The sequence below is a fragment of the Pteropus alecto genome, unplaced genomic scaffold (assembly GCF_000325575.1).
Source record: "Pteropus alecto unplaced genomic scaffold, ASM32557v1 scaffold145, whole genome shotgun sequence".
Classification (NCBI taxonomy): domain Eukaryota; kingdom Metazoa; phylum Chordata; class Mammalia; order Chiroptera; family Pteropodidae; genus Pteropus; species Pteropus alecto.
Genome location: NW_006436285.1, coordinates 576,563 through 588,226, shown reverse-complemented (window position 1 = coordinate 588,226; position 11,664 = coordinate 576,563). Strand labels below are relative to the sequence as shown.

The 11,664-nt window shown below is 36.1% G+C and overlaps 1 protein-coding gene across 1 annotated transcript in view; it reads left to right on the top strand.

Annotated features, from left to right (window-relative positions):
* The first annotated feature begins 2,381 nt into the window (after positions 1 to 2,381).
* The window catches only part of LOC102892432 (fibrous sheath-interacting protein 2), a 95,201-nt gene continuing 85,918 nt past the window's right edge, over positions 2,382 to 11,664 (top strand). The window contains exons 1-8 of the mRNA XM_025047237.1: positions 2,382 to 2,480; positions 2,876 to 3,001; positions 5,507 to 5,668; positions 6,368 to 6,457; positions 6,805 to 6,926; positions 8,032 to 8,173; positions 8,860 to 8,970; positions 9,398 to 9,518. Coding sequence (XP_024903005.1) covers positions 2,382 to 2,480; positions 2,876 to 3,001; positions 5,507 to 5,668; positions 6,368 to 6,457; positions 6,805 to 6,926; positions 8,032 to 8,173; positions 8,860 to 8,970; positions 9,398 to 9,518 — 973 coding nt within the window. The remainder of the gene's footprint in view (positions 2,481 to 2,875; positions 3,002 to 5,506; positions 5,669 to 6,367; positions 6,458 to 6,804; positions 6,927 to 8,031; positions 8,174 to 8,859; positions 8,971 to 9,397; positions 9,519 to 11,664) is intronic.

The following is an 11,664-nucleotide window of genomic DNA, read 5'->3' as shown; positions in this document are numbered from 1 at the left end:
GAAGGGAGAGACTTGGGAAATATTTAAGAGTAAAAACAGTAGGACTTAGGGATTGACTAAATGTCAAGGTTGTGGGGAAAAGAAGCATCTAGGAACATTCTCTGGTTTCTGACTTGGGTAGAAGTAGTACCTGTACCTGAGAGAAGAAATAAAAGAAGGATAATGAGGACTTTTTTTGTTTTGTTTCAGTGACGAGAGGTTGAGTTGAAGTTTCAGAATGTCAATTTCAGTTGCTTTTCAGACATCCATGTAGAGATGTTTGGCTGGGAGGTAGAGTATATCACCACAGTAGAGTTTTAAATGCAGGAGTCATAATCATATGTTGGAATTAAAACAAGAATACATGTAAAACTGCAGGATATTGGTTAACAATACAGTTTTGGGGAAAAGTTAACTTGGATTCAAATCTCAACTTTGTCGCATATTAGCTATTGCCATTGTGAGCAAAGTCTTCATCTACAGAGAAACAGTAAATATAGATGGGTGGCTGTAAGGATTAAATGAAGTCAGTATGACCTTGGATGTAAAAAAATGAGGTTAGTATTTAGCATAGCATCTGAAATTAATAAGTTCTCAAAAAATAGTAGGTATTGTTACTAAATGGCCAAAAAATAAAGAAGTGGACCAAAAACATGGAGACAACAAATGTCTAACAAAGCATATGAAAAGATGCTCAACATCACTAATTATCAGAGAAATGCAAGTCAAAACCACAATGAGATATCACCTCATACCCATTAGAAGAGCTATTATCCAAAATATAAATAAACAAATCAAAACAAAAACAAATCAGAAAATAACCAGTGTTGGCAAGAATGTGGAGAAAGTAGAGCTGTTTTGAACTATTGCTAGGATTGTAAAATTGGTGCAGCTGCTATGGAAAACCATACAGTAATTCCTCAAAAAAATAAAAATTTAGATACCAAATGATCCAGCAAACACACTTCTGGGTATAAATCCAAAAATAATTGAAGTAGGATCTTCAAGAGATATTTGCACACCCATGTTCATAGCAACACTATTCATAATAGTCAAGATGTAGAAGTAACCTAAATGTCCACGATGGTTAAACGGATAAAGAAAATGTGGCATATACATATTATTCAGAACCTTAAAAAGGAAAGAAATTCTACCACATCCAACATGAACGAACTTTGAGGACCTTATTCTAAGTTAATAAGCCAATCACAAAAAAAAGACATGATTCCAGTTACATCATTTATATAAGGTATCTAAAGTAGTCACATTCACAGAAATAGAAAGTAGGATGGTGGTTACCCGGGGCTGAAGGAAAGGATGGAAAGGAGAGTTGTTTCATGGGTATAGAGTTTAAGTTTTGCAAGATGAAAAAGTTCTAGAGATCTGTTGCACAACAATGTGAATATACTTAACACAACTGAACTGTACACTTAAAATTGTTAAGAGAGTAAATTTTATGTTATGTGAGGATGTTTTAGCACAATAAAAAGATGCATTAAAAAAAATGGAGACAAAGCACAAATTCCTGACACATCAAGTGCAGTCTCAGCCCTTAACGTACTTTCTGTCCAGTGACATCTTAGGCAGCAGAGACTATTTTTTACTCTGTTGTATCCTCACACCCAGCACAGTGTCTGACATAGAGCAAGCATTCAATAAACATTGGTTAATCTACTAAGGAGATAGAAAGAAATCAATAAAGAGAAAGGGAGGGAAAGGAGGGCAGAGCGCAGAAGAGCCCAAAACAGGACAGACGAAGACAAGGGAAGAAAGCATTGAGCCCTGGAAAAAGCAATGTGTCCTAAGTGGGACCTGGAGGATGGTAGGCTTAGGGGCAGGAGAGGGGGTGTCACAGTGTCTATAAAGGGGGTATATGTAGAAAGCCAGCTCTCTGGCCCAGTACAAACTGCACAATTTCTCATGGACATCTGTTGAACAGAATCATAGCTCATTGGGGGCCAGGAAGAATTAGGATCACAGCCAGATACCATTGACAAAGTTTGATACATTCTGGTTTAACTTAAACAAGGGGTGCTGGTTTCAGAAAGGAAATCTTAACTGTGGTCCTCCCACAACAGGTCCTTTGGACCACTTTCCCAACTCTGAGGTGCTTATACTACGAATCTTGGCTCTTGTGCATGCGCCCAAGGTTCCGGCGGCAGTGTGGGTAATCCGGCTCCCTCACCCCTCCCTAGAGGGCGACGCTGAGTGAGGACGTCAGCAGTCCAGCCTGGAATACAGCATAATTAGGGGCGTGGCCTGAAGGACACGTTACCGTGGGGACCACCGTCTTGGTGGCTCAGACTTGATCCAGGCATAGAGCAGTAAAGGTGTGTGTGAAGAGGAGGAACGACGACGGCTTGCTGCTCAGCACTCCGCCCCCTGGGGGCTGAAGGCTGGCCATGGATCTGTACCTCGGCAACTGCCGTAAGGCTGCGGAAGGCGCCGCCACTAAGGTGGCCTCCAGCAGCCTAACTACAGATATAGAGCAGTGCAGCATAGTGAGTGGTGTCCAGTCCGTCGTCTTCCTCCTGGCACCTGGGCGGGGGTCTTGGGAGGGCTGGCTGACAAAAGGGGCAGAGATCTCAGAGCAGGGCAGGGGTGGGGGAAACTTGACGATTTAGCTTCCGGGTCCCAAGCCAGAGGCAGCCATTGGCTAGGTGTTCCTCTGGCCAAAACTAGCCTTGGGCGGGACCTAAAGATAGGGCTGGTGAACCAGGAAAGCTGGGAAGGCTTCCCGGTTGTCTACAGGGTGGGTTCTTTCAACCCTGAGTGTATGATGCTTTGGTTTATTTGGAGGTATTTGCCCATTGAAGCATAAGTAGATTGGTCTAAACTAAAAGAATAGTTCTAGAAAAAAAAAAAAAAAGACAAACCTTCTCATTGTATCACACAGAGCTTGCAGAAAAAACCTATTCCAGAGGTTGAAGTAGCTCATCTTTTGGATCTGCCTCTTGGCATCAAGCTACCTGTTATCCCAGGAAGCAATGATGTACTCTATACTACAAATATAAGTGAAAAGGTAAACTAAGTTTTAATAGTGCTTACATGATTTTCTTTACCCTTTTCAGCTTGGTATTAAACTTGAAATACTGCTGTGGTTTTGCTTTGAGTCAACTTCAATTTCATATACCAAATGAAGTTGAATGAGTTGAAGTATTTAGTGTCTGAACCTCACTTTAATGATAGAAGGCCCCATGATATGCCTTGGCCACCAAGTTCAGCCTTACCTCCAACTCAGAGCCTCAGCTCTGAAAGGTTGGGGTCTTTCAACCTACCCACACATATCATGCTAATTCCTACTTCTGTGCCTTTCTTTATCCATCTGCCTCCCAAAAACTGACATGCACTCTCCTCTCCATCCTGACCTTCAGTTTGAACTATCTTTCAAGAGCTACTATATGAAGTCTTTCTTAAGTGTCATAGCCCACAATTATCTCATCTTTCCTTAGACTTTACATTTCCCTTGGTCTACACTGTCTCACTCAGCAGCGAATCAGTAGTATTAGTGATTCACTATGTTGCATTCACATTGTTACAAATTTTAAGTCTCCTGCCTAACACCCCCACCCTGTCTTTAGCTTTAGGCCAAGCCTGAAGGAGGTTTAGAACTTTCTGGTTGAGTGTGTGCTTTGATCACAATAAGCAAAAGGTTTTACATGAATAATTATGACATCTTTACCCTTCTACTATCTACGGTGTCATCAAGGATAAGTAGGAGCTCCTTGGTATTTCTGATACCTGTCTACTATATATTTTTTTAAGTTTTATTGCTTGAAAACAATATAATTTCTCTTTTGAAAACCAATATGTTCTACTAAATATATGCCAACCTCACAGAAATTGTCACATTCTCACAAATTAGCTTTCCTAAAACATATTCAAAGCCTATTCACTACCATTTCCAGTATATAACTGGAGCCCTATCTGTTGGTTGCTTCCTTAAATATCTTCTATTTGCCATATTTCTATTCTGTACCTCTCTTATTCATTTGTTAGCTAGGTCTTATTTCCAGGTTTTTCCTATACTTAATTATACTGATTCTCTCTATACTGTATTATATTGATTACCCGCATCTAATCATGACCAGGTACTACATTCAGCTCTCCTGAAAACTAACTTTGTGATATCCTTCTTTGTCTTTTAGCAGGATCACCTCAAGAAAGTAAATCTTTATAATGCATTTTTTAAAATTCATTTTACCCTCCTGACCACCTTATGGAGTTGAAGCTATGATTTATCTAAGGTCACAGATACATAACAGCAGAGTTTAGGCCAGAACCTCTGTCTCCTGAGTGTGGTCTCAAGGCCACACTCCTTCACCTGACCTTGCTGCTCCCTGAACTGAAGACCATTTTAGCAGAGCACTACAGAAATGGGAAATTTAAAGGTCTTTCATATTGTTTTGAATGCAAGTGGAAGCAAAATTATTGTATTCTACTGTCTTGTTTTCAATAAGATTAAAATATAACAATGTAACCTACCTTTCTTTAGCTATGCATTAATTAAAACCTGACAACTGATCCTATACTTCAACATTTTGATACTAAACTTATTCTCAAGTAATTTGTCTATAAATTAAGTTGCTTGTTAGTATACTATACTTGAGTAGTAACTGTTCACAAATCGAATAAATTGGTTTTATTGTAAAGTTAATAGTAAATATTTTGCCAGTTAACTTAGACATTTTACTTTCAAGAAAAAATAACATGTTAAATGAAAAAGAACAACTTGCATACTTTAAAAAGTCTCCCCTATGATCTCTCATTGGCAGGTAGTGATACTGTAATAGAGTGACTCTTCAGTTCAGGGAAATCAATTATTTTAATTGACACTAGAAAACTTACCCTGGCCTTAACAAATGGATTTGTTCTTTCTTGATGGGTCAGTAGCCTGGGTTTGGTCAACATATGCATGTCACTGACAAAAGTCAACATCTAAAAGAAAAAAAAGCAATAATCAATCCTCTATAATTGCAGAATTGTTTCAGTTGCCATCACTAATGATTGTTTCTTTTCTGGGGAAGATATGAGTTTCCTGTCTAGTCTCACTGTAAATTAAATCATTGCCCAGAAGGATGTCTTAAGGAAATATTGGTAGAAAATCCAGCTTCCTGATATGGGTCCCTTGGGAGAGACGAGAGGCTAGCATCAATCAAGTGTTCAGAAACTTACAAATGAAGCTTTTAAATGGAAAAAGAAAACTAGAACCCTATCGTGCCCTTCCTTTCTGACCCTCTGCCCACGTATAAAGTATCCTACCTTCCTTGTAGGTACTGTTAGGGCCACACCTCAGTGTTCAAGAATTGGACTGAGGTTGAAGCTACCATCTCCAGCCTAAAGACATTTCTGGTAGAGAAGAGTGGATGAGGCATTAAGATTACCCAAATCAGTCCATTGTATCCTCTCACTTCAGATTCTGCTTGCATGTTTTATTTTCAATGAACAGTTTAATTATTTCAACAAATTGAGGTTGAAAATGTAATTTCATTCATTTTACATAATACTTTTGAATCTATGTTTGCAGCTTTATCAACCATCTTACGATTTTAACCTGACTGATCCTTATTGTAAACTTTTGGAAACCAGCTATAAAAGTCTGCACGATCCACACTTAAAAGCATGCTATAAGCGAAAAGATATCCTGAGGAAATTAAAGAAAGGAGGCTACATCACCAGCAATAATAAAGTGGGTTGAAGTCTACTTCCTGTTAACCAGCAAAAAGCTAGGGACTTAATAGACACTTGCTTCTGTACTTCACTGGAAATCTTTATCAACTTTTAGTTGAGCAACACAGGATACCTAATAGAAAACTCAAAGTATTACTCAATATTTGGGTAAAGAGAAATCAGGCAGCTATTGTTTCTAAATTAAACTGCTTGTTCCCACTTGATCTTTTTTCTTAGGTAACAGCAAAAGATAAACACCAAATTATTTGAGTATGTAAAGATACACACATTCTTATTTATGTATTTTCTCTCAGCTGTACTGTAGTGCCTCTCCTCTGGCTTTAAAAGTAATAATGGCACTGTATACCTGTCAAGGAGTATTTCCTACATCCTTTGAGAAGACTAAAGACAAAATGGAAACTTTACAGAATACAGCTTGAGAGAATAAATTCTTTGGAGGGTTAAACGTCATTACTATACTAGTGTTCAAATATCAAATTCATTGGAAATCGTATATACCTGATTATGATATAAACCATATTACTGAAATAATATTATTTAGATAGAAATTTCCTTATGATAAAGCAACTGTAGAGAGATACTACCTTCCAAATTGTTACCAAAATGTGCTATTATTACCCTTGCTCCCAAAATTGTTGTGAAGTTAATGTTGTTGTTACAACTTTATATATTTGGCTTTTGGTTTTTGTTTTCATAGGTCATATGTACTTTGAAGGAATCGAATAAGTACAGGCACTATCTGACCAGTTTAAAATTAGACTTTGAAAGAAACTATATAAGAGAACAAGTAAGTTAAATACTTAAATTTGTTTTCTGGGAGGAGGGCTTTAAGGAAATTTTATGTAGATTTGGAAGAAAGTTTTGGTCCTCTGAAGAATATTTTCTTATAATATTCTGACCTAGAAGTGTTAAGGTAACAAATTAAATAAGATCTCTAGAGATTTATAAGAGATAAAAATAAGACTTTTGCCTTTCACTTACAGGGAGAAATTTTCACATATTTAGAATTTGTAAAGTACATGAAGTTTACCAATCCCTAAACATAAGAAGTCATATCAAAGGATAGGCTTATTTCTGGCCAATATAAAAACTTTAATTCTTTTTTTTTTCTCTTAGAAAATGATTGAAAAACAGGTAAATGAATTTTATGAAACCAAGAGAGCCCATGAAAATTATGAAAATGCACAGTTCCAAGAATGGCTATTACTGGAAAATATGCAAGCAGCTCCAGAGCAAGAATTATTAATAAAGAACAGGTATGATCAAAGTTAATGCATATTTTATGGACATATTGTGGACTTCAGAAAGTTGTAAAAGTACTAGAAAATTTGAAAAAATGATGAAGAAAAAACCCAGATGCCATTTAAATCCCTAATGTCTTCAACCTGAAGAGAAAGGAAAAGATATTAATTGGTAAAAGGGAGTAGGAACCTTGGTTCCAAGGTTAGGGAGAAGTTTCTGCCTAAGTAATTGGAGTTACTGGAAGCCCAAGAGGTGAGCCAAGCTGATATTCGAAGAAGAAATCCAAAGTAAAAATCCCTAAGCTTGGAAAACCCAAGCCAATAGTAGCAGAGAGAGAGGAGATGTCTTTAGCATGTTTCAAACTTAAGTTTAAGGAAATTATTGCAAGTTCAAAAAGGGATAGTAGCTATAACTCTATGCTAATATAAACAGGTTTTGTTCCCCAAACAACTGTGTATGTTTATTCAGATATTACCCACACATATTCAATGTTACCATTCAGAGGCCAAGCCCAGGCCCCAGGAGACAAAGGGATGAGTTATAGTTCCTTCTCTTTCTCCTTTATTAGGGGTGAGCATCAGTTCCCCATCATTTGGCTCTTGCATTCTATGGATTCATGTCATATGCCAGAATACATACTGACCCACCAGAGTCCCAGACTGTAGTTCACAGATCTATCTATACATAAAATGTTGTTCAAGGACTTAGGATTTATAGAGAGGCCAGTACCCACTTATTTTTAAAGGAAATTCAAATCTTCTTGTTTTTTTGAAGTCAATTATTAAGTTGATTTCAACTGTCTTTAGAAATGTATGTTCCCAAAATTCCTGAGTTATGAATAAAACTCTGTGTAAAATGCTTTTAACAACTCCGTTCCACATTTTGCCTTTGTCCCAGTCACAATAACAAAAACTTGTATAACAAAGAGTCTGGTAAAATGAGTACAGCATGGTGAGTTGGTGGATCAGTATCCCTTAAAGAGCCCTGAGCATTTCTACATTTCTTGTAGTTCAAGGAATAAAAAAGCAACTCAGAGGTGGTTTGCAAATATCAAAATAGATAATACTATCATAAAGGAAACACCCATTTACCTTCACTTATATTTGCACTTTTACTTAGATATTTAGGTATGATTAGTAGGGAATTAGACAAAGTTGAGCACACGGCAGAAAATCAGAGCAAATTCCAGATAACGGAAGAAGAAAGACACCGTCAGGACTACATTAGAAGAAAACTTAGTCTCCGTAGAAAAATTGAAGAGGTGAGAAACACCAAATTTTAAATATTAATTGGGAAATTGTGTATGATTGTTTTATTTATGAACATTTTTAGCAGTCTCAGATTATTACCTGAAGTTATTATGTCTAAAAGATAAACTGCTATTAAAAATATTAATTTTAAAAAATAATAAACCACTATTACTCTTCTCTCACTGTTATAATAGACAAGTTTTACTTGACAGAGAGAGATTGATACCACAAATTATATACAGTCATATCTCATCTTCTCTTAAAGTTTTAGAATTTAACTCAAGTGAAAAGTAATCATGCCTGCATTCTCACTCCTCAAAATTCAGACAAGGCTATTGGTTTAGTTTCTTTGTCAAAATACATTTAAGGGCAACAGATTACATATGATATACCCCCTTAATGCCATAAGAAAAAACCCTCTTATTGGCATCTTTTTAGATCCATCTTTGAAGCCATGCTTATGTTTGAATTAAGTTTACAATAGCAAAATAATTTCCTTCCTTTATCCATTCCATTGCACCCACCAACACATTCCCAATAAAAAGCAATAAGATAAGCCCATTCCAAAGTCAGTGTAAGATGTTTATTATGATTGATCCAATTTCTTTAAGGCCCTTGATTTGATCTAATTTGTTTATTGACAAAATACCCCAAAAATAATTCTGAAAAAGAATCACGGTAACATTGTGCTCCTTAGGAATGGAAGACAAAAGAAATGTTACTTCTTACAAAGATTGGAGAAGAATTAAAAAGAGAAGCAAGAGTTGAAGAACGATGTCAAAAAATTAGAGAAGCTGGTCACCAGAAGGTAGAATGAGCTTTTACTAATAACTTGAGCTATCTGAGGAAAGGCATTTGCCAATTTTGATATTTTAAAGTGTGAATTGTCAGAAGAGGCCTAAACTCACAAGAATAGTTATTGATGTAGAGACTCAGTCTGGTCTGAACTTGGACTTCAAAGGCTGGTCTGAAATGGGACTAGTCTCCAGAATGTGGTCAGTCAATGAGTTAGATTGGTTCTAGTTGTTAAAATACATTCTTCTTCATGCTGGACAAAAGTAAACTTACCCTTACTACCTTCCTAGCTTTGTACTCATTGTGACTTTAGAAATCTCAAGACAGGATTGAGGGCTCCCTTCAAATATACCATCATATTTGGAATATCTGTTTTTCATTTTCAGTGGCAAGTTAATAAATTTTTAAACATACTAAATATATATTTTTTAATATTTTAGAAACATTCACTTCTGGAGGAAAAAATCGCTTTCCGTTTACAAAAAATGCAAAGGAACGACCTTAAGAAAGAAGGACCAGAAGAAAATATATTTGAAAACAAGGGACAAGATAAATCAGAAGGTGAGAGATAATAAAAGACAATAACTAAATAGAAGATGCATGTCTACATATTAAATATTGGTGATTTTGTAAGACCCACGAAAAGGGAAATCCTAGAACCTCACACTACCTGTGCTAGGCACTGTGTGAGGTACTTGCCAGTTACAGCTCAAGTTGTAAAGAATGTACACACACACATGCATACTCAATATTATTATATACATTATAACAAATTAAATACTTCTATAAAGTGGCTCAGTAAACAAAACTGCCTGTACTATTAACTTAAAAAGTAGCCAATAAAAGGAGTCAGTACAAAAATAAAAGATAGAGAGCAAAAGAGACAGTGATATATATGTATATATGTGTGTGTACACACACAGAAAGAGAGAGAGAGAGAGAGAGAGAGAGAGAGAGAAAGAGAGAGAGAGAGAAGGAGCCAGTAAGAGAGAGAAAAGATTACTAAAAAATAGACTGAAACAATGAGGGAAGCAATGAAATAAAAATATTTAAAAAAATAGAAGAAAAACATTTAGCTGAAGACAAGTAAGAAAAGATTATACAAAACAGGAAGAGAGCAAGCTAGAAAGAGAATAAAAGTATGTTTAAAGGAGATAAAAGAAGACACATTTAAAATATACTAACCAAGAAACAGAGATAGAAAAAAAAATGTAAGAACAAAAAGGTTAAAAAGGAAGGAGCAGTAAGATAAGATGGTACAAAGATAATAAAACAGTAGAGGGAGAGGAAAAGAATGAATGAATAAGAGAAAAAACAGAAAATTGAGCAGAAGAAACCAGTAAGAAAACACACACACACTTGATGAGGGAGTGGGAGGAAGACAAAGGCAAAGAAACAAGAGAAAAACAGGGAGAAGGAGGAAGAAAGGCAAGCAGCAAATAAAAGAGAAAGAAAGGGAGCAAGAAAAAGATACAAGGTGGGGGGAATACAGGAACAAAGAGAGGGCATGGAGGGAGTGAAAGAGGGAGCTAGAGAAGAAAGAAGTTTGAAAAGGATGTCAGTAAGATAAATTAAAAAGAGAGACTGTGAGAGTGAAAGAGAAGTATTTGAAAAAGAGTAGCCAGTAAGAAAATCAAATACAATTGGGAGAGGGTGACATAGAGAGAGATTCAAAATGAGAAGTTAGTAAAAGAAGACAAATAAAGATGGGGGGGGAGAGAGAGAGAGAGAGAGAGAGACTTTTAAAAGAAGCTGGCAAGAAAAAGCAGTACAAGGAAAATAAGCTGAATAAAAGAAAAAGACACAGTAGGAAGAGGAGAAGAGGAGAAAAAGAAGAAGGTAGTAAGAAAGGCAGCAAAAGGAAATATAGAAAGAAAACAAAAAAAGAGAAAAAGACAGAGTAAAATGGAAAGAGGTTAAATAGAGACAGCAAAGGGAGAGAATAAAAAATATATATAATAAGGAAAATGAAAGATTTAAAAAGGAACAGGAGAAGGAAAAAAAGAAAGGAAGAAAGAATAAACAGACTTTAAAAAGGAGAAGAAGAAGAAGAAGAAGAAGAAGAAGAAGAAGAAGAAGAAGGAGAAGAAGGAGAAGAAGGAGAAGAAGAAGAGAGTAGATGAATAAGATGAAATTAAAAAAGAGGATCCAGTAAAAAGGCTGGACAAAAACAAAAAAAATAGAAAGAAAAAGGTTTGAAAAGAGAAGCCCGTAAAAAAGAATAAAATAAAGAAGGGAAGTGGGGGAAGGAAGGGAGGAAGGAAGAAGGTAAAAGGCATGCAGGCAGGAAAAGAAAAGAGAAAGAGTATGAAAGTAAAGGAGTGAGGAGATATCGAAAAGGAATAAAGGAGGAAAGAAAGAAGAAAGTTTGAAAAGGGGATGAGTCAGTAGGAAAAAGTAAAATGAAAAAGAATAAGGAATTTGATCATGTGTGTGAGAGAGAAGCTTGAAGAGGAGCCAATAAAGAAACTGTAAAATAAACATGATAGATAGTAGATAGATAGATTTAGTTGGCTTTAAAAAGAATAAGTCAGAAATAAACAAGAATGCAAAGCAAGATAGCAGAAGAGAGTAAAAAGAGAAGGAAAGAAAAAAGTTTAAGAACAGGAGCCCATAAAAAGTAAAAGAAAAAAAAAGAAAGAAAGAGGGGACTGGAGACTGGAGGAAGAGAGGCTACAGAGAGGGAGGGAAGGAGGGAGGTAGGGAG